The sequence below is a fragment of the Neofelis nebulosa genome, chromosome 2, assembly GCF_028018385.1.
Source record: "Neofelis nebulosa isolate mNeoNeb1 chromosome 2, mNeoNeb1.pri, whole genome shotgun sequence".
Taxonomy (NCBI): Eukaryota; Metazoa; Chordata; class Mammalia; order Carnivora; family Felidae; genus Neofelis; species Neofelis nebulosa.
In genome coordinates, this window is record NC_080783.1 from 93,011,236 (window position 1) to 93,035,248 (window position 24,013).

The window sequence follows — 24,013 nt, forward strand, 5'->3', positions numbered from 1 at the left end:
TTTGTGTGAGAATGTTCCATGTGTGCTTTGAGAAGAATGTATATTCTGCTGCTTTGGGATAAAATGTCCTGTATATGTCAAGTCCATCTGGTCTAACGTGTTATTTAAGGCTAATATTTCCCTTACTGATTTTGATCTATCCATTGACGAAAGTGGGGAACTAAAGTCTCTTATTATTGTATTGCTTTTCCTCCCTTTACGTATATTAATAATTGCTTTCTATATTTTAGGTGTTCTATGTTGAGTGCATAAATATTTAGCAATTTTATATACTTTTGGGGTTGACCCTTTTATCATTATGTAATGATGTTCTTTGTGTCTGATTATAGTCTTTGTTTTAAAGTCTATTTTGTCTGATGTAAGAATAGCTATCCCAGGTTTTGGTTTCTACTTGCATGAAATCTCTTTCTCCATCCCCTCATTTTCAGTCTGTGTCCTTGGATCTGAAGTGAGTCTCTTATAGGCAGCATATAGATGGGTCAATGACTGCTATTTTAAACACTCTGTCGGGTAAATCACTTATCTATGTTTCATTAAGGTATTTTTCTGAAGTTTTATCTTGTTCTTTCATTTGGAACATATTCCTCTGTTTCTTCATTTTCCTCAACTCTGTGTTGGTTTTTATCCATTCGATAAAACAGCCACCTCTACAGTCTTGAAGGAGTGGCTTTGTACAGATGAACGTTTTCAATTAACCCTGCTAGTCTGTCAAACCTTTGTGATTGTCCAAGCAGCCTACTTATTTCTTAGTGGCTCTCATTAGATGAGGGTCTACCAAGACTTGTTAGTGTCCCAAAGGCGAGGATCTCAGACAGCATTTAGATTCAAATTGATTGGAAGCTGGAACCTCAGGCAGCAGCTTTTAAAGTATGCAAATGTATCTCTTATAGGAAAAGACTAGGAGATGGGCATTTCAGTCTCTTCCTTCTCCGCTGAGCCCTGGGGTAATAGCAAGTTAAGTACTGCTTGTTGTTTGATGCCTTTTCATCAAACCTGTGAACACAAGGCTCAGTGGACACCAGAATCAGGTGGTCAGGAGGCCTCCCCTGGGTTGAAGCTACAACAACCAGGGCCCCAGATGTATATACAGTCTCCTTTCTAGAAGATACTGGTTACCTTAAGGCAATGGGAGAGCATAAAGATGGTGTCCACCAGCTTCCATGGTCTTTGTATTTTTGTAGGCCCCTCTATGTATGTTAGATACCTGACCCTCAAGTCAAAGATTTTAATATAAGCAAATAGCTTCTTTCATAGCAAGACTGCTGCCTATATGCTGTGGCTTGGAGGTTAGCCATGGTGGGTCTGTGTGAATCGTTCAAGAGCTAGTTCTCAGTATTTTTAGTCTTGTAGGCCTTGTGGATGCAAGCCCCATTGGCTTTCAAAGCTAGATGTTTCAGAGTGTCCATCTCTCAGGTACAGCTCTTTAAAGCTGGAGTGCCTAAAGTGAGGTTCAAACCTTTACTCCTGTGGGAGAAACTTGGGGATGTGAGTTCCCTTCCAATTGTGGGTCACTGACCACATGGGGTTTATGGTGAGATTGTGTCTCAGCCTCTCCTGTTTTGATGTTTATATTTTCTCATGTGCCTGATGTGTAGGAGTTGCTCAGATATTTTTTGTGTTTATTTCAGAGGAAGCTGTTCCATAGAAAGATCTAGATTTGGTGTGTCTGTAGGACATTTTAAACCATAATCTCATTTGACATTTATTTTAATGTCTAACCTGAGATAAAAATGATTTCATTATCTTTATTTTGTGGGTCAAACAAGAGATAATTTGTAATCTTTATTCTGGACCACACACAGGTAAAGGGCCCAGCCAAGATTTCATTTCTGAAGCAGGGTCTCTTGACTGCTGATGATTTTATTTAAGCGAACTTATTAGAGGCCAACTCTAGGGGTTGTTTCCTTAGTCACACTATTGATATAAACCATCCTATTTTCATTTACTTTTTTAAAACCATAGTGCCATTGACAAAACCAGTTAGTCAGTGTTAAATGGTTAACAGAAGTCAAAAGTATAAATGAAAACACCCTCTTTCCACATCACATTTCTAACATTCCCATTTTCTTAAGTCATTTTACACATCACCATTTGCCTTATTTCAGTGGTTTGTTCTAATATTAACTGAGCTTTAAATATTCCTTCAGAGCTACTCTGTGTAATTGTAGTTGGCTCTATTTCATATTGTTAAGAATGTGGAATAAGAATCCTTTCCTCTGTCAGTGATTTCACCTGTCAACCCCTACAACAGTGACACAGGGAAGCTGTCAGTAAAACTGTTTTTGTCAAAGCCAAAGGTATTTCATAAGTGAATAAATTTAGAATAGGCAACATCTCAGTCTCTTGAGCACTTTATTTGTTATAAATACAAGTCAATACCACAAGATGGCACCTTCTTACTCTCAACATCTACAATTACAAACAATTATCTTCATAAAATGGTTTCAGCCTTTTAATGTGTTTAGATATTGAAACCTTATAAAAGCAAGACTTGCTACAAACAGGATTGGTGTTCGATGTATATTAAATGAGGTCAGATAATTAAATTCAAAAGAAGAATTTATAAATATTCAGATAAGAAAATTGAAATTACAAAAGCAGAGTTTGTCGTCATTAAACTGAATTACAACTGTGTATGGCATAGTACTATATCTACATGGCTAAGTTTCTGTTAAAATACAGTTTCAGTAATCAAATAATCTACCTCATTCTCCAATATAACCACCTAACACTCAATACAGATTTCATTCAGAAACCACCTAGCTTTCATCTAAACCAGCAATTACACCCACTCCACTCCCCACCCCCCCCACCTCAACAAATGCAATCCGTGAAGTGCCATCATCCCCTGGCTACAAAACAAAGTACAATATTTAAAGGTAAAAACTCAGAGAATTTCTGAAATGGTAAGCCATTCTCTCTGTGTTCATGAAAATAGGCAATCCAATTTGAAAGTCTTTGAACCAATGTAAACTCTAGAAAACTCAGTGTTGAAGTATGGGAAGAATAAAGACTTGCACTAATATAGTGCGTAACAAAGCAGTGTCAGGCTCGTCATTTACAGTAAACGCCTTGATTCGACTTTCCTCCAGATTGTCATCATGCTGCTGAAGATAAAGTTTATGGGAGTCTGTGGGAATTCCATCATGTTTTCTTCTTCCCATTTCCAAACAGGAAGAGAAGGGTTTTTCAGGACCCTTGGGAGAATCAAAAAATTAAACACACACCCACAAACAACTTGAAAGCAAAATGGCAGACCTAATAATCCTTGACTTCATGTCCAAATGAAGTTGAGGCAATATTACTTTCACAATATTTGCATTCTGCCCAATGTATCACATCATGAGATTCCTCAAAAAACTGAGAAGTCTGAGAGCTACAAAAGAGAAAGCGGTTAAGGCAGTTGATGTCTACATTTGGATTTCTTTTTCAGGTTACATGTCTAAGTCTCCATCGTAGGCTAAGGTCAGAGGCTTCTGTTGGGGAGGTGTGCTTTGATGTGGTTTTGGCTTCTTGCTGCAAAGGGAAAAGAATTCCTCAGATAAAAATGGTTCACAGAGTTCTGTTTGATCTGCCAAAAACTATTGTGAGGTATAGAAATTCAAGCAGCTAAATGACAAAAGATTGAGCGCTCTGAACCTGTGGCTTTGTTTTTTGAATACTTTATCCCTATTTTAAGGAGAAGTTGTCATTTTTTCTAAATCTTAAAAATGGTTTCATGGAACCAGTGAACGTGGTAGAGGGCTACTTTTCTTGTTCTTGTTTATACTCAGTAATGCCAACATCTGCTGTTCACTAATTCCTAAGCTACTGTGACCCGCATGCACATCAGAGATGTTTAACATGAGCAGCTGGAGCAGCCAGGCTTCTGTGCCTTACCCTAGTCTCGTTTTTAAGTAAACACACTTCTGCTCTTGCCTGAAGCCTGACATTTAGATGCCATGTAACCAGAGTCTGTCAGGACACTTTCTCTGATTCTGCAGAGCTGCTCACACCTGGTCTCTGTTTTACCGCAGGTTGACAACTTTGCCAGGTCAGGGAGGGCTGCTCTTCCTTCTCAGAGAAGCTGAGGTTGACTAACCTTGGTAAATCACACAGTGATGGCCCAGATCTGGGGCAAAACAACCTGCATTACACTCTGAGTCTTAGTATGGGTGAAACTCAACTTACGTTGATGAATGTTAATAGTTTGAATTTGGCCACATGGTGCCCCACCTCTACCATAAGGCCTGTCTTCTTTTCTCAGTACTTTTGCATTCTCATGCCTTCAGTGCCCAGGTCTTGGGGGTTGTCCTTACCAGCAGGGAGGCAATTCTTTCCTTGTCTCCAAGTTTATTTTAATAGCATCTATTATTTTTATTAATGTTTATTTTTGAGAGAGAGAGCAGAAGCAGGGGAGAGGCAGAGAGAGAGAGAGGGAGACACAGAATCTGAAGCAGGCTCCAGGCTCTGAGCTGTCAGCACAGAGCCTGATGCGGGGCTCGAACTCATGAGCTGCAAGATCATGACCTGAGCCGAAGTCAGATTTTAACGGACTGAGGTGCCCCAAATAGCATCTATTATTAATTGGAAATATACTAACTGCCAAGCCCTGTGCTGAACATTTTACATCTCAATAAATCCCAGAACAATCCTAAGAGAGGGGAAGCATTGATTTTTTTTTTTTTCATTACAGAGAAGGACTAGAAAGGTCACTTACCTTCCCTCAAGTCACCAAGTGGCCGAGCCTGAAAACTAAGCACATCTAACACATAGGCCCAGGCCCAGGCATCAACCTCTTCAGTGCACTTCCTCTGTATCCATGTCATTAACTTGGCACTTGGTAGAAACATTTTGGTGTGTACATGGGAATTTTCATACTTTGAACTTAAATTAGAAACACATTTTAATGTGTACAGTTCGGTGGCACAATGTTGTGTAACCATCATCTTATCTAGTTCCAGAACATTTTCATCACCTAAAGAGAAACTCTATACTCACAGAAGTAGTCTTCCTATTTCTCCCACACTCAAGCCCCTGGCAACCACTTAAACTTCTGCACCTTAGGGGTTTGCCTATTTTGAATACTTCATCCAGATGGAACCATTCTATATGTGGCTTTTGTGTCTGACTTAAAATGGAGAATTCTGTATTACATGAATTTTACTGCACACACACACATGTGCATGTGCTTGATAGAATTAAAATGGTTTTAAGGAGAATCACCTAGTTTAAATGCTCAAGTTCTAAAAGTATTTTTTTGGTTCGATAATGAATCAAAAACAAGAAATGAAAAAAATGTTTAAATCACTAGAAGGGGGCACGTTGGTGGCTCAGTGACTTAAGCGTCCGGCTTCAGCTCAAGTCATGATTTCACATCTCATAAGTTCTAGCCCCGCATTGGGCTCTGTGCTGACAGCTCAGAGCCTGGAGCCTGCTTCGGATTCTGTGTCTCCCTCTCTGCCCCTAAAAAATAAATGTTAAAAAACTTAAAAAAAAATCATTAGAAGGAAAACCACAGATGGCATCTGTGTTCCTGCCTGGCAGCTGGGGTGCAGTGGGTGCTCAGTGGGTTATGAGGTGAGGCTGGGCATGGGCTACACAGAGACACCTTCCAACTAGGGAAACTGAGGAGACGAAGGAACCTGCTGTAGCATCCTCTGTCATGGGAAGCCTCCAGTTTCCTGCTTCTCAAAAGCTTATTCATTTTGTCATTATTAGAATAATATTCAATGTAACTTTAATATAGAAGTATATTCCAGTGGCTCTGGTTCTATTGTTTGGCCCAGACTCTTGCATAGAGAATGGACCCAGCTTGAAATGAGGTTCAGAGCATGCTAATCTGTAGCATTTAAAAGTGCTAAGAAATCCCACAAACGACAGTTGAGGACAACTTGGAAGTAACAGCTTGTGCATCCACTGTGGTGGAGGTTTGGTTAGAGTGGAGGTTGTCCTAATACAAGATAATTCATCTGAAATGACAGTTGGGGTCTTGCTCATCCTCTATCTCTTGCCTTTTGAGGGGGAAGGGAAGATATGGAGGTGCTTCCAAATAGTTTTTGGTTATCCATTCTTAATTTGCATTTGTGAAGGGTGATGGGCAAAAAAGCAAAAGCTGAGTCCTGGGGAGTGGGGAAGAGGGATAGAGATGGCTGGATCTTTATGTCAACATTGCCAGGGAGACACTGAAGCGTGGTCAGCTGTTTTTTGGGCCCCTATTGTGCTCAAAATAGGAGCTGAGTTTCCACATAAGGAATTATGAACATTGTATCAACCACTGGGAAAAAAGAGGGGTTTTCTAATACATAGTCCTTAAATCCTTGTGGGCCATGGGGTGTGCTGGGGATCATTTGGATGAAGGCGACGTTTTATTATGATTGTGTAACCTCTCAATTGATACTAATGTCGTAACTATGAATGCGTGCGACCTGAGAAATTTTATTAAATGTTGTTAAATGTTGGTAAACCGAGTAAGGTGATACTGTGCTGGGTAGCTGTGGCTTTTGAAACCTTCCTGGTGAGTTAAAAAAACCCCTGAGGGGAGGGGATATGTAGCAGGGTTGTCCTCAGCAAAGCCACCAACTTGGGGACTTGTCTTTAGAGGCCCTGCTCCCTTTCCTTTTTCCCTTAATTCTTTTTCTAAAAATATATTTTCTCCTCCACTCTGGTCTCAGGAAAGGTGTGACCACCTCACTCACACTAAATCAGGAACTGCCGTTGCTTGGCAAATAGGCCACCGCCACTCATCCCATACCCAGGATGGATCTCTAATCCATCACACTGTTCTTCCCTGTTGGACTGAGGTGGAGCCTCGTAACTCTTCCTAATAGAGCACTCGTGACAGCCACCGTCACTTTCAGGTTTGGCACAGAGATAAAACTATTATGCGACTCTGGCTGTAAGAGATCTTTGAAAGACACACATTTTTTTTTTCTTTTTATTAAAATTTTTTTTTTAATATTTATTTTTGAGAGAGAGAGAGGAAACAAGGGAGGGGCAGAGAGGGAGACGTAGAATCTGAGGCAGGCTCTGAGCTTCAGCACAGTGCCGAACATAGGGCTTGAACTCATGAACTGGGAGATCATGACCTGAGCCAAAGTCAGACACACTTAACCCACTGCCCCAAATGACACACATTTAAAGTGACCTCTTTCATGATCATTTGAATTTTAGCAAGGGCTAAAACCAGTAAACCAGGAAAACAAACTGATTATAGACTTCAGGGCAAATTGCTGGTACTCAACAGTACCAATGAATTCCAGCCCCAGGGCAGTAGAGCTTAAATAGCTTGATGAAAGCCGGAACTGTCTTTGGTTTAGGCAGCCATTCCTAAGGGCAGGGCCTCTGGAATTGGGGACACTACTCTCAAACTTGGGCAGAATGGGGGCCCATTTACTGAATGGCACTGGGCAGGGCAGGATGGATATGCGATAGTTATCTGCAGCAATTTTCTGGTACTATATCTACATTAACTACAAGCTCACCCAGAGCTCATCTGGACTCAATTGCCTCATGGATCTTTACTGCCAGGGGAGCAGGGCATCAGTAATATTTCAAAAACTTCGAACACTAATGGTAGATGTACAAAGGGTTGTATCTGAACAAAGTGGTCCTTAAGAAGACTATTTTTCTATATTTTCTCAAAAGCGCTTCTAAGTTTTATTATAAATTGCTTTCATCTAAAGTATACACCTAAGGCCTGGCATATTATAGCAGTTCTCTTGTCCTAAGCCTTTTATTTTGGGGAGAAAATATAAAATCACCAAAACTGTCATCCTCTAACTCCTGTGCAACCTATTTAATAGAAGTAAATGCCGTGAAAGTATCTATTTGGACTCTTTAGGCAGCTCATATGTAACAGTAAATGATATGGGTTTTGATATCAAGAGGTCTGTTCCCAAGTCTATAGCTTACTTGGGAAACAAAGAACATCTAAAAAATATGAAAGCTGGAGGCACTACATTGAGTTTTTAGGATTACTGAAGAGAAAGAAATTGCAGACGAGAAGACCAGTGGAAAGAACGTAAGCTCTGGGCCTAGGCATACCTAGAAGTGATTTTATCAGGTTGATGACCTCAGAAAAACTTGCTCTGTCTTTAAAATGGGTATGATAATAGCAATAACACATTAGATTATTGTGAGGACTGGAAAAGACAATCTATGTAAAACACCTAGGTTTGGTTGTGTGTGTGTGTGTGTGTTTACTTACCACTCATTTAATCATCCATTTATTCTACTTTGGATGGTAGAGGAGTAGGAGATTTATAGAAGTAACTACAATCACAGCATAGAGTAAATGCCAGAGAAGAGGAAGCATGGACATGTTATTCCAGACTGTTTGGGAAAATGTTGGCATTTGAGGTTTACTGGGAAGAACTAATAGCATGTCAATAGCTAATGGTGAAAATTCATTCTAGATAAACGGGACTTGAGGAAACCTTGGAAGCAGCCGACTCCTTGCAAAACTAGAAGGTACCACCGTAAGCATCCTAATAAAAGGTTACTTCTCCCAAAAACATTATCCTTCAGAAAGAAGTTATAGGCTTATATTCAACCCTTATATAAGTTTTCCATATAATGAAGAGCTTACCTTTATAATAATAAAAAAAAAAACTGACATCAGAATTGAACTTGCACAGTGAAAAGGAAAAGGCAAATTTCCCTAATACATTTGAAAGGGTACATGGGGTCTTAGGAGAAAACTTCTGAAACAGCAACATGGATAACAAATGTGGTATCTCAAACAACTTGGATAGAAATGAAAATGGTAAACTTGAGAAACTGAAACTGACTGTGGGAAGAGAGATAACAGTAATTACAAAGTGATCTGAAAGATGGATACAAACTTTCCTATGAAATGGGAAAGTAGAGAAAATGAGTATATTATAATGAATATATAATATAGGATTATGGGTACGAATGCAGAACTAAGCATATTGGTTAAATATTACAGTAGATAATTTACCATTTCATCAAAATAAAGAGTTTATTAAGGAGGTAATTTTTCTAAAAAATTTCTTCCATGAGAAAAATACACACACGGGACTGTCCAAGGCATAGGGAAATAGATGTACTTGGAATGATTGTTCAGGCTGAAATTATGGAAGGCTAGCTAGGCAGCCAGAACATGACTTTCCTTTTGTTGTCAATGGAAAGTCACTGCTGGTGTCTAAGTAGGAGAGAGGCTGATCATTTGGCTAAATTTTAGAAAGACTAATTTTGCTGTAGATAGCAGAAAGGAGTATTTGCATTAAGTCCAAGTATGTAGCTATTGTGCTATACCTAATGGGAGGTGATTAAGGCCAAGCATTGAAGATGAAACAAATAGATGTACAAAATACTGTACATAAATATTTATGTAATTTGGTCACTAAAATGTAAGGGGGATTATATTGATCTTTAAAAAATTCTCTAGAAAACTGTTTCCAGAATTCAGTGATGTACCTAATTAATCCCCAGAGCTTAGGGTCATTCAGAAAGGGCCTCAATAAATATTTATTCCTGAAGGAATGGAGAAATGCAAAAAGGCAAATTTAATGACTTACTGTTGATTTTTAATCTCTTAGATATTCCAGGGAGGCGGGAACAATAGGATTTGGAATTGAGGATGTAGCAATTAACAACTAGAACACATCCCAGCTTTTACAGAACAGATTTTCTGATTCTCTTACACTGTGTTGGGTCATTACTTTCAGAGGAGCTTCTCATCTGTCAAACCTTCATGTCCTTTGTTACAATATAAGACCTTTTCCTCCCTTTCTAATCTTTTCTAGTGATGAATGCATCCTATCACTCTGAACCTCATATAAGGCTTTCAACTTCACACTTGTTCATTAAGACACCATCTAGGAATACATACAAAATTTATCAATTGAGACATAAAAATTGGTCAAATCATTTGATTATAGGTTGAAGGACTAACCGAAGGTGTTACTTTTTACTACAGCACTATGGACACATTAGTTGGATAGAAATCCAATTTCTAGAGATTCAATTTGTAGCACTATAGGTGGCAGAAAGAATTAAAGTCATCTTATTTTCTTCACTAACTTTCACTGATCCAGAGCAAAGATTTAAAAACCTGTGTAACCTTGGAAACAGAATTTGAGACTAAATATACAACGGTTGGATTTGAATCGAGATTAAAACTTGGGTAAAAATTCTCAAGGAAATAGTTTAATAGATGATGAATATAAATATCTCAATTTGGAGAAAAAAAGCAAGGTAACATTTGATCTCATGAAAATAAAAAGATCCTTTAAATTTTGCTTTGGAAGCTAATAAAATATTGTCAACACACTTGAAAACATTCAAATGTATTTACATCTGTCTGGTCTTAACAACAACTCATCAACTAAATTTTCAGGAACAAGTCACTTAGAAAATGGGGCTCCTGAAATTGACTGTCAAATTTTCTCTACTATCTGGTCAATGTGGATAAAACCTGGCCTCTATTTAAAATGTACTAAAGGGGCACCTGGGTGGCTCAGTTGGTTAAGTGTCCGACTTGGGCTCAGGTCATGATTTCGCAGTTCATGAGTTCTAGCCCTGTGTCGGGCTTTTTGCTGACAGCTCAGAGCCTGGAGCCTGTTTTGGATTCTGTGTTTCGCTCTGTCTCTGCCCCTCCCCCACTCTGTGTCTTTCTCTCAAAAATAAAAGAAAAATGTACTAAACAGGCTGATTGAACCCACTGGTCAAGATAGGTCATATTAGAATTATCTGGAGTAATGGCTCTTAGCCTTGGCTGCATTTTAGAATTACCTGGAGTGCTTTTAAACATCCAGATGACCTGGCCACATGCAAGATTAATTAAGTCAGAATCTCTGAGGCTGCAACCAAGTATCAATTCCCAGGAGGTGCCAAGAGATGCCAACATACAGTCAACACTGAAAGATAGTCTAAATCAGGGGTGCCTGGGTGGCTCAGTCGGTTGGGTGTCTGACTTCAGCTCAGGTCATGATCTTGCAGTCTGTGAGTTCGAGCCCCATGTTGGGTTCTGTGCTGACAGCTCAGAGCCTGGAGCCTGCTTCAGATTTTGTGTCTCCCTCTCTCTGCCTCTCAAAAATTAAAAAATTTTAATGTTTATTTAATCAAAAAAAGTCTAAATCAAAATACTAAAATGGAAATTTCCTTATAATGATTTACATCTTCTGATATTATTTGAAAACCAAATAAAAAAGTTATATTCTACCGTTGATAATTATTTGTGGGTTCAGGAGTCCAATTACAGTAGCCAATGGTCTTTTAGCATAATATGTCACCTATAAGAATATGGAATATAAACGTTTTGCTAGTTAGTACTTACCAAAGAAGGTAGGAAGTAAATACTAGGAAAATCATGATAAGAAAACCGCCACCTGAAATGCCATAAACCCAGATTTTTACTCGGCCATCTGTTTAAAATAGAGATTAAATAAGGTTAGCATGCAAAAGAATTCTCAGACTATTTTAATTTTGTATGTTTATATAGTCTTATACATGTAACACAAAAGTATCAATACATTTTGACAACATAAACAGAACCAAAAATATTAGGAGGCAATCCTACATACAAAGAAAATTACTCTCACCACTTTTGGGGACTTTGCTTCTTGAATGATGTTGAATGAACAAAAACTATATGCCCAAATAAGCTAATGATAAATTCACCAAATTATGTCAAATTATAACCATACATGTGAATATTTGCTTATTATTTTGATGTCCTATCTGCTACAGTTAAGAAAAATAGGACCCAATAGTCTGATCTATTTTGTGATTTTTAATATGTATAACTTGAGTGTATATATGTTTTTCTATTTTCTGCTTATGTGAGCATGGTTAACTGGTCTGAGAGAGATGCCTGAGCATCCCCAAGGAACTGCATTCCTTTCTGAAAGATAGATGCACACAGAAGATTCATTATACTACGTGAATGTAATTAACTGCAGGTCCAAAAAACTTATTGGCATCTTACTTGAAAGGCTTCCATGGGATGAACGACTATCAAAATCTATTGTAAACAACAACTGTTTGGAATAAAATCACAATTACGTTCAATTATATTATCACTACCCATTACAGTTTTTGCTTATAAGACACTTTAAAGCCTCAGTCAGGTTTTTAGAATGAGGTTTCAATGTAGTAATGATATTTTTCTATGGTCATAAAACTTTTAACAAAGCTTTGATTCAGATCTCTTTGAAACACTAATGATGCAATCCCCTATTCTGAGTTTTTTACATTGGAAGAAAGAAAAAAAAAAAAAAAGTCTTCCCTGAGTGATAAAGTGCCTTTCATCTTTTTACTCCTAAACCTCCTAGAACTGAAGTACTGGGAGGGTCCAGTACTTTTAAATCCCCAGTGTAGAAGGATGTGGTCCATGTTACTTAAAAAAAGAATATAACTTTTTATAATAATATAATGGATAGGATCAAACTTCAAACTATTGAAAAAAGATATGTAGTGAAAAATAAGTCTCCCTGATGCTCTCTCTCAATCCCCAACCCAGCAACGACCACTGTTATCTGTGTCCTTGTGAACCATTTTAGTTTCCTTTGTATATGCAAATATAGCAGCAGAGCATGCATGCAGTTTTCTATGCTAGATCTTAAAAGCAGGTCTCATTCTCTTTAATAAGAGATGTATAAGTGTATTATATTTTGTTTTTCCATATTCTGCTTATCAACATTTAGGTTATTTCCATTCTTTTTTTTTTTGTTGTTGTTAATGTTTATTATTTTTGAGAGAGAGGGAGACAGAATCCGAAACAGGCTCCAGGCTCTGAGCTTTCAGCACAGAGCCTGATGCAGGGCTAGAACCCACAAACCGAGACCATGGCCTGAGCCAAAGTCGGACGCTTAACCAACTGGGCCACCCAGGCACCCCTCCACTCATCTTTTTATACAACAAGCAGTCATAACAAATATTATTTAGTATACATATATATATGTAGTTGTATGATGGGTTCCTAGCAAAGAACTCTTAGGTCAAACTGTATGATACATATTGCCTAAACGACTTTCTTGAGGTTGCTCCAATTTACACTATCAAGAGAAAAACATAGACACACAGATGTATGTTGACATACATGCTATTACTGATATTTTAATTAGCTCCCAAAGGCTAAGGACCCCACGTGTGGATTTGAGCATTCATTTCTCTAGAACCTTACCCTAATTCTCTTCCTGAAGTAGGGTGGTCAGGCAATGGGTGAGCCTGGCTACATTTTATATCCTGCTTCCTTCAAATTTAAAGCTACTGCTAATTCAGTCACAAAATGAATGAAATGTTTTTAAAACCTATAGCATGCCCAGACATACAGGGAGATCAAAAACGAATAAGATACTGTGGTCATCCTGAAGAGTGGGTTGAAGAGTGTACATCTGATTTCTCCTACTAGATCTAGTTTCTGTTTTTTTCTTCACTTAAGCACGTCATTGAGGCACTTTTGATATGCAGGTGCATAGGTTCTGTGGGGGAAATTCCCAGGGTATATTTTGCTTGAGCTTTGCCTGCCTCTTTCTTCTCCATGCCCTGTTGGACCACTTTGCTTAGTCATTAGTAGCATTTTGTTTCCTAGGAAAGGTATGTATGATAAGCACCAAGAATCATGCTTTTGTTTTCTGCATACTTCATAAGTGGGGAGCTGAAACAAATGCTATCTATGAAAGGCCTTACTGACCTGCCTTTCAAATATTACTATCACTTACTGGTGGTATGACCTTGGTCAAATTCATTTTCATTGTTTCAGACTCCGAATCTCAAAAATGGGGGATGATAGCATCTCATTAGGTTTTTGCACTTTCATGAGATCGTTCACTCCGTATAACCAGCACAGAATGATAGGGTACACAGAAAGCGTCGAATAAATGTTCGTTCCTATCCTGAATCACCACCAATTCCTAAGCCCTGCAGATCCAGCATGGTGGTAGAACAACAATCCTGTAAGGCAGGTGCTTATGGACCTGTGTACTCACTTATAAAATCAATTAAAAGACACTATGCTGAATCACAAAACGGGTACATTCTGAGCCATGATGCCAAGGTATGTCTGTCTGTGAAATTAAGGCTCTTTACTACTCCACTAGTGTTACTTAAACTAGATAGGGTCCCTAGACATTTCCTAAGGTATCTACACATTCTTGATCTATGGCAATTTTTGCTTTTAATTTGAATTATATACAGAAAACTCCAGTTAAAAGGCATTCTCTCTTGCAGAGATAACTTACAATTGAAAGATAATTTTAAATGTTAATATTTTGAGAACTTAATTCAGTATCTTTTACACTGGGGTTGAAACAGATTTATCTTAAACCATCCATGAGAACATTTTACATTTAAAGGGACTACATCTTATATGGCACTCAAAGTTAAGAAACCTTGAATTCGACCACATCACCTCTTCAGTCTCTTCCTTCCCTCCATTCTTTCTGTCATAAGCAGTGGTTACAACATGAACCCCACCCCCATGTGAAAAATGTGTATTTCTTACGTCTTAAATGTACCTGGATCAAGGGGTTGAAGTGACCATCCTTTAAAAATATCATGTATTTTTGAATTCACAGGTCTGTTTTTCCCAGCAAGGTTTTTCACATCAGCTTTTTTATCCTCTGAGCCTGGTACTTTCATGCAGTAATCCAAGAAACCATTTGATCTCATTATCTCTGTATAGCCCTTTTCACAGCCACAGACGCCACCCTATGGAATACAGAATAGTTTTACAGTTACACAGTGATGAAAAAGAAGAATTTAAATGTTGGGATCACTTAATACGTGCATGATATGTTATGGCAGTTTGGGGTTTTTCAGCAACAGAGTTGCCAAAGACATGAAAAGCCAAACAGTTCATCTTTCTGAATTCCAAAGTCAACCCTTGAATACAGCATCAGATTTTTCTGCAGGTTTACAATTCTTACGCCTCCCCTATAAGAAATCACAACAGACGGCATTCATTCCATCCTTTTTTCTCTCTCACAGAGATATTTGAGGCACACTTAATCAAATTATCTTCCACTCTTCCCCCAACTCTTTCAGATTCCTGCCCACTCACTCAAACCTGCTGCCCTTGATGCTGAGAAGTAAAGCAACACAGATTATGTACTTTGTGCTTTTTGATGTCTGTTGCTGCACCAGCTGCTGAATGCTGCTCGTCCCTTGTACCCTTGATCACTAACTAGTCTGAACTACCTTTCTGCTTGGAAGCTTGGTTCTGCACTCAAGTAGAGCAGCCTAAGTAGAGGAAAAAAAAAAAAAGACTTCACCAGATGTCCCATATGCTTCCTTGTAGTAACCTGAGTGTCACAATACATCACATTCCTAGTCGGCACCATGTCAATGTGTTCTTCATATTTGTGAATTTCTGGTCATTTTCATATACAATAAATCTCTCCAAGATGCTGGCTATGATGAGGCATAACGAACAAGGATTTTGTTCTGTCTCTAGGAGTGAAACTGAAAATAATCGTTCTTCCCTCTTCCCTCAAATAAAAAGACGATAGAGAAGAATAGAACAAGTTAAGCATAAAATTATGAATCTGTATGACTTTGCTGTTAGAGCTCCTCATCTGAAACTGTTGATATGGCATTATTTGAACAGGCCCCTAGCCTCACATAACCACTCAGGTCGGGGTGATTCAGAAGGATGGCTATATTTGGGTCATCAATTGTTAACTGAACACATGATTTTAAGGAGCAATAGACACTGCAACTAAAGAGGGCACCTCAATCTTGTACAAAAGGCAAAGATCAGAAAAGTATGGTAGAATTAATCACTGCCCATTGTTTAGTGAACAGGCAGCATTCTTATCATAATGACAATTATTACAACATTTCGTTTGAAGATATTACATGGTGTTCAATGGAGAGAACTAGTTATGACAATTGAGGTAATCTCAATTAGTCTAAGTAAAAAGTTGTAACCAATCACATATGCCAAAGGTTCAACGTAAAAGGTATTTGTTTTATTAAAGAGGGTATCCAGATAGTTGGTGGAAAGCCACAACTTCTATTTTGCAAATCTCATTAGCATATGAAGTTGTTGCTGACCCCTTTTCTCCTCTGTAAGCGTAGGTATTTGCTTTTCTGTGGTAAAGAATTAACCTACTTTAAAAGTAAAAGATCCATAAAATAGGATTGAGTGCTTGAATTATTTTTAACCAGATAATTTTTGGGAGAGAACACATAAGAAGAAGAAAACTATTTCTTTAGGGAACATGACATAACTTTATATATGCACCGCACACTGTGAGTGCCATTGATCAGAATACAGAATACATTGCACAGTTTGCATTAATTCCTGAGGGGTAAATGGGAGAAGAACAGAGGGAAAGATTTCTGCTTTAAAAAAAAGTGTGCAGGTGCACATACATTCTTCATAGGTAAATATTCAACTTTTACTAAGTAATTAGCAAATATAAACATTTATATCTTTCAAAATAGTTTGGCTAGATGAAAGTTTAAGAAATACAGAATAAATCCACGAAGAACATTTATCGGTAAACAGAGATAATATAAACTATACATCTGAAAGGTAGATTTGGCTATAGTCAGAGTTACAGAAAAAGACTGTTCTTCATAAGACATGGCTCTACAAAGAAAAATCCTTAATACCTGCATTTATTCCTGCAAACTCCTCTAGATGGTACCGTGAGCACACGGAACTGCTGCTGGGGCTGGAGCCCCCTGGAAAACACCCAGTAGCATATGCATAAGACAGCAATTAACTGTAGAAGGCTCCCGCACCGGACTCACCTGGGTACAGTAGGAGAAAGGTTTCCTGCAGGCTGGATTACACTGCCGAATGGCAGCGGGACGGGTCTGAGGGGAGCAGCCTCCTACAAAAAAACAAAAAACCCACCATCACTTGTGGACTTTGCTATGGTAAACATTAAAATTTTTTTTTTCCTCTTTCCTCTCTGGCAATGGCCACACTATAACAGTATTATTTTTTTTATATCCATTTGCTTGACATATGGTCCAGCCGTATTTTGTAGATTACTCCAGGAAGAATTGTTCAAGAGGGGAGGCTCTGCTAACAAGATGGTCACAGTAGTTTTTACACCTGCTTATTGGCATTGTCATTCTATCATACAGCTCTGCTTGAGGGTAACATCTGCGTGCAGGGATCAGGAAAAGAACTGATGAAATTTCAATGTAAGTTCTGGAGCAGAAAATAGATCTGCTCAAAGACTCATTCTATGTATATTTTTCTCCTGCTCCTGAATACCCTAACTAGGCAATAAGCCAACTGGCAACAACCAAATGTGAAAAGAATGTCACTGATGGATTCATGGACGACAATAGCAAACACTTTGGTAACAGTTTTAAATGTATCTCAACTGGAACACACACACACACACACACACGATCATAAAAATGAAGCTTTACACATTTTTCAAAGCAAATGTATAAGCTCTGGGAGAGGCAGTCATACATCTGACACAGTACTTACAGGTGTTCATTAAATATTTTTGAGTAAATGGATGGAATAATGTCCCTACAATCTGAAAATCATTTACATATTAGTCATGCCTTTCTGGATTCAAGGTACTAAGCTAAGAATTTGACATATTATGAGGGCAGTATTTAAATTGTATTTATATAATACTGGTTTCATTTAGAGATTCTAGATTTTGCTTTACTATAATTGTCACCCAATTATAGTTTATGAATGGGTAGCTGGCGAAAAGCTTTCAGCCAAAGGTGGTATAGAAAACAGATCTATGTTTTCCCTGGGAATGATGCGGCTACATTCCCACTGTTACTGTTCCCACAGGGGGAAAAAATACCCAAAACCAAAAAAATTCTACAATCCAGAATTAGTACCTATGGGTGAAATGGATAATCTGGGCATTAGTGGCAATAACCACATGGACCTAATGCTACCAATAGTGGTTGGAGGACTGTTTACACTCTTTAGACCAGTGATCTCCAAAGAGTAGTGTCTGCACCCCAGGAGTATCAAATCTCTAGGGAATTGGGAAGAAAATTCAAGACTTTGTAGAGTTTATACAGTGTTTAAAGTTAAAAAATATTAAGCTCTAATACTTAACAGCTGATACTCGTAACCTGAGCTGCTCATTGGATGGCCCTATGTTGTCCACCATGCACCAAATACTAGGTGCAGAGAATTTGATAGTGTAGCCCTCACCAGTTAACTCTCAGCATGCTGCAGAGGATGCTACTTTCTGTGTTCCTGGTTAAGTAGATTTACAGTGTATTTAGTTTCAACAATAACTTACAGAATGGGCAAGTAGCTTAAAATTATTGTAGGTATAAACAATGGATTAAAGGGAATACACAATGCCAAAATAGGCAAACAGGATAAAGGCAGAGGTGATGATTCTTCAATTCCTACAGAAGAACAGAACTTCTCTCACTGGTTCAATAAGCTCTGTCAGCCACAGGAGCAGTAAAAACAATGACAATTTTCTCTGATAAGCCATTAAAAAAACTCAAAATTGAGATCGTTTGTACATTCAAATGATATCCACTGTCATGAATGAGGAAGCCTTTTCTCAGTCTATATTTAGATATTAAATAATAATGACTAGCAAAATATCCAAAACCAAGTTTCTAGTGTGTGACACGGAGATCTATAACCTAGAGCAAAAACAGTTTTTTGCACCATTAACAAATATATTTTATCTTTATCCACCCTTTTAATTTCAACTTTTGTATGTGTTTCATAAAATGTTAGGATAGCAGTTCAAGAATAGGATATGTTGAGAGATGTCCTCAAAAACTTTTTACTGAGAAGATAACATGATTTAAAACTTTAGAGACTAGTGTTTTAAACTCTTTTTTAGCCTTTGTCTCAGAACATGCTATTTAAGGAAATTTTATAGTGTGCCTTGTCATATATATTACTAGTCTTCAAATAGAATTGTTTGCATTCTAAGATGCAAAGTTTTATTACTCAGCCATAAGAATGAGATCTTGTCATTTGCAACCACATGGACAGACATGGAGGGTATTATGCTAAGTGAAATAAGCCAGACAGGAAAAGACAAATGTCCTCTTATTTCACTTTATATAAAATCTAAAAAACAAATGAACAAACAACAATAAATAAAGAACCAGACTTATAAATACAGAGAACAAACTGGTGGTTGCCAAAGGTCAAGGAGGGGGATGGTGTTGGGTGAAGGGGATTAAGTAGTACAAATTTCTAGTTATAAAATAAGTCACGGGGAAGCAAAATGCAGCATAGGGAATGTAGTCAATAATATCATGATATTCTTGTGGTGGGCATTTCGTAATGTATATAATTGTTGGGTCACTATGTTGTACACCCAAAGTTAATTTAACATTATATGCCAAGTATATATACCTCAACTCAAAATTTAAAACAAAATAAGGTTTCATGACAATTTGCTATGAAGATCATCTAAGGTCAACTGCCCAGTCTTCTCTTGCTTATAATGTGTAAGCTAATTCTTCTCACAAACACCAACACTCAGATCTTTTTGAAGTGCCCACACAAATCTTAGGCAGGAATACCTGTGACATTAATGCCATCTGAACGTTGGCACCATACAGTTCGTTCATTATTGTTCCAAAGACTTGCTTTCCATGTGTAGTGATAACATTTGCCTCCTGCAAGTAAATATGATAACAGCGGTTCTATTACACCTCACATACAAATAGAACAAGTGTTGCTCAATCAAGGCTGAGAACTGAAAAGTGCTCTTGGTACCTGTACAAGGGCGTGTTTCTAGAACCTGCTGGGGGCAGCTGTCTTGGTTCTCAAAAGACTGAACTATAAATGTCCTTGACCTAGATTGGCGGCCCATTGTCTCAAAGCTTCTTCCATTGATGCAGGTTAATTCACACGTGCTCCACTCTGACCATTCCGCTAAGTGGCAGTCTCCTGGATGATTGTGCAGTACAGAGCAAGGAAAATAACATGAACACTGGCACTTGGAAACATGGACAGGGCTCACAGTGAGATTTGTGGTGATGGCACAGTGATACAGGCAGGTTCTAGGTACTATACATTCCACCTTGACCAATTTCCCACTTAGAATACACTGAGAATAATAATTTATGGTTTAATCTAGTTTATAATAATTTATGGTTTAATCTAGTTTAGCAAGAAAGTACTGAAAACTAGATTACTATGATTTGAAATGAAGTAGAGGCAGTTTTATGTGGATAACACTATATGTCTTCTAGTGATAATAAACTTTTTAAAAGGGAGATGTAAAGATGATAGTAACTCAGTTTTCAAGGAGCAGCATTAACATTATAAAATAGACATCCACAGACACTATATAAAGGTAACAATTTGGTCTCTGAAGTGGACTATTTTTGAGTCTAAAGAATATATAATAATCTAAACATACACATTTGTAAGTATATATATATGTACATATGTATGTATTTACATATGTGGATATATTCAGGCACCTTAAACTTATGCCATACAAACTAGGTTGGTTATTAAGATTAAAATCAACTCCTGCATATTATGTATCTAACAACGACCTTCACATTTTTAGAATGTTTTTATGAATCTATAGCATTACTTGCTCCTACCACCCCACCATTCATGGGGTCATCAAAGATCCAGTCAGCATGTTTTGAGTGATGGCCAATGCTGTCAGGTTAGGCATTATTAACACATTTTCTAGATGTAGCAAACTTAGGTTCAAAGCACTAGACTCTATGTCTCTGGTAAACACCAGTGATGTAACAAAGATTTTAACTTAGTTCTTAAATTTCCAACTCCAGTGCTTTTTTGCCCCTTACCTACTCTGCCTCCATTGAAGCTGTAAGGATATTATAAAGTGATAACTTTATTGCATTTTTATTGTGGCTAATATGAAATTTCAACTTTAATTAGACGTTCTCCAAAAAAAAAAAAAAAAATTAAAATCACCAGGGAAGTCCCTCCCAATCATTTAAAATCACATACCTGGGCAAGGCACAGAACATGGCTGTTTCAGGATGGTGTCTTGAAAGGGCATTTCTCCACACAGTGCCTCATCCACACTTATAGCTGAGTGAGAGACTGAACCATTGTGGACCACACAGGAAAAGCTGCGGATCTGGACTCCTTCCCCACAGTCTCCACCCTAAGAAAGGAAAGGATGCTGTTATAATTACCCAATTAGCATCTCACAGTATTTTTGGCTCCTGCCACCTCTTGCCCAAGAAAATCCACAGCTTCCTCCTCTTGGGAATTAACTTTCAATTGTTGACAATAAAGTATCACTAAGTAATCCTCCTAGAGCTGAAAGAGAAGCTAAAGTAAAATGCAAATTTATTCCATGGAATGTATGTACTCAGACTCTGATGATTCATTTTGGAACTCAGCCAGGATTGAAAAAGAAAAAAAAAAACATACAAAATTTGTCTAGGTGTATGTATTAAAATAACCTAATCCATGATCACTCCCCAAGAGAATATGTACAGCCATAGGGCATACATTTCTCTTTTACTTTGCTGGTTTTCCTTTTGTAGGGAATTCAGTACTTTCTCATATGGATTAGGTTGGAGTTCTCAATAAAACACTGATTTTCTCTCTTGCCACATGAAGTTGTTTTCCCAGCATGCCTTCTGTGTTAAATAATGTTCTTTGAAGATATTTAATACAAGTAACACTCAGATTTTTTGGGCAATTAGAAAAAAATTTTGTGCAATGTCTCACAGAAACAGAAGCTTAGAACTAGAAAGCTCTTTGTGGTTATTTGACCTAACCATCTGCCTGATGAAAAGTTTCCTACTATAACATTTTTGGCAGATACTCATCAGTATTTTCACCTCAGTTTTTGTCAAGTGCTCATACTTCAAAAGGAAGTCCACTGGATATTTGGATAACTCTAGACAGTAGCTCTGTTTTTCCATAAATAGCTTAGAAAACAAAGCCTAAGGCAAAGCTTCTATGCTAAGGAGGTGAGATCCTAGGATGGCAGAGTGAGAGTAAAGAACTAGAGCAGGAACAGAGGGAAAGCAAATAAAAGATAGTATGTTACCAAGCTGGCCTCAACTTCACAAGTAAACACAGCTGGTTTCTTGGTCACCCATATCTTCCAAACAGGCCATGTGGTAACATGCCTCAATACCATCCAAGATGGGGGAGGGAAGCAATCCCAGGCAGTATTAACTCCCCTAAACTTCCAAGGTGTGTTGCTCAATTTCCAAAAAATCCAGAAGTCAGTGCAAGAGCTGGAGTTTTCATGACTCCTGCTCATGTGGTGGGAGAGGTGGAGAGAGAAAAAGCTAGAGAGAGAGCTCCCACCTCTGCACCTCTGTTACTGCAGTCAGGGATACCACATGCTATAATCCACTAACCCGTTATTAGGTGACAATGTGAAAACTGCTTTGCACTGGGAAACTGGGGTTCATGTTCTTTTTATGCCCTGCCCCCTGCAGGGGCCAGAAACGGCTTTTCTTAGGCTTTGGAGCTTTTGTGGACTTTTGTGGCAGAAGCAAAGGAGGATGAGGTGATCAGCTAAAGTAGTCATGACAGCGGGCCAGGGCATGGAACGGGTCTGGAGACTGGAAGGCCAGCTGAGAACCGATCAGGTCAAGGCCCTGTGGCAGCAACTGCTGAATGCCAAGGGCAGGTCGTGGACAGACTGCTAGAGGTACACGATGTTACAGAGTGGCTGTTGAGAAAAATTCTTGACATAACAAGAAAATTATGATTTAAAGACATACTGTCAAGAAAGAAAAGGTACAACTTAGGGGAGGTCCAAGTTGTAGCCATTTAAAGCTTAAAAACCTGAATAGGCATATAAATTGGGGAGTATCACCTTTGCTTCTAGAGATTTTTTCATAAGGATTAACAATTGTTTAAGATGGCAATTCACACATCTGATTTATCAATACTTCATAATTGCTATAATAATTTTTGTGGCTATTGTGAAGCTTTCAAATAAATGCACCCTGATTTTGACCTGAGTGCATTTTTTGGGAGATAAGTAGAGGTTCAAAGTCCAGACACAGTAGATTCATTTAAGGTAAATCCTCTAATAAGTGCTTATTCTCTAAAGTGGAAAATAGTGTAAGTTGAATTTCTTTTTGGGGAGAGGGTTCTCTCTTATAAGTTATCATTCTGGATGATGGATCCATTGCAGAATTGTCTAAGCTGTATGTTTTGCCACAGAGTACTTGGAAAGAAGAGTCTGAAGACTTGGCAGTGTATGAAATTTGCCTTCTGAAACCTCAGGTAACAGAAGATGCAGCTGATTAGAGTTTTGTTTGACATTCCAGGAGATGGGAGTGTGAAGAAGTGACAGGAAACAAGTCTACATCAGGGATCCCTTTAAAAACCAAGACAAACAAGAATGTGCTCCTAGTATGTACCCATATTCAACCTTAATCTCCTATATCTTTGACAACAGCAGCCATAAGATGAAGAGAAATCAGCATTAGAATGATAATTTCATTCATAAGGCAAGCATTCACTCACTGTCATTCATGAAGCTTTCCACACTAAGGGACTGAAAGTAGACCCAGGCTTCTTTGAGCAAGAATATCAACAAGTGAGGATTCTCTCGCTGACTCTCCACTGTCCGCATCATTGATGGATGTTTTGTATACTCTCCAGATGTGGAGAGGCAGATGGTGATAATAATCATAATCATAGTCTTAATCAAAATTATAATAGCAACTACAATTTATTGAGCTCTTAATTTATTTCAGGTACCAAGGTATGCACTATATATAAACTCTCTAATTCCTACCAAAAGCTCCCAGAAAAAAACAGGTACTATTTCTACTCTCCTGATAGAGGTAAGAAAAACAGACTTGGAGAGTTTACAGATTTGGCAGAAATGGCAGAGTTAGGAACTGACAGAACCTTGGCCAACATTAAGCCTGTTAGACTCTGGGAGTCTGAGCCCGTACAACAGATTCATGAACATATGTGTGGATACATGTTATCAACTGAGGAATTTGGATAGAAAGAGCTAGACAACACTAAAAAATAAAATAAAAGCAAAGCCTAAGGATAAACACTTCCTTTTGCTAATCTCTTTCTATGTTAGTGGCATTTTGCTACATCCACTGTGCCCTGTTGTAGCTTCTCTGATGGTTTGATCCA

At 38.1% G+C, this 24,013-nt stretch overlaps 1 protein-coding gene across 2 annotated transcripts in view; it reads right to left on the reverse strand.

Moving 5' to 3' along the window:
• Positions 1-2,335: 2,335 nt before the first annotated feature.
• The window catches only part of THSD7B (thrombospondin type 1 domain containing 7B), a 1,116,594-nt gene continuing 1,094,916 nt past the window's right edge, over positions 2,336-24,013 (reverse strand). For both annotated transcript variants that reach the window (XM_058715426.1, XM_058715425.1), the window contains 7 exons: positions 20,879-21,038; positions 19,658-19,831; positions 19,462-19,557; positions 16,711-16,793; positions 14,466-14,658; positions 11,285-11,372; positions 2,336-3,516 (listed from right to left, as the gene is read on the reverse strand). In XM_058715426.1, coding sequence (XP_058571409.1) covers positions 3,435-3,516; positions 11,285-11,372; positions 14,466-14,658; positions 16,711-16,793; positions 19,462-19,557; positions 19,658-19,831; positions 20,879-21,038 — 876 coding nt within the window. In that variant the 3' untranslated portion in view covers positions 2,336-3,434. The remainder of the gene's footprint in view (positions 3,517-11,284; positions 11,373-14,465; positions 14,659-16,710; positions 16,794-19,461; positions 19,558-19,657; positions 19,832-20,878; positions 21,039-24,013) is intronic.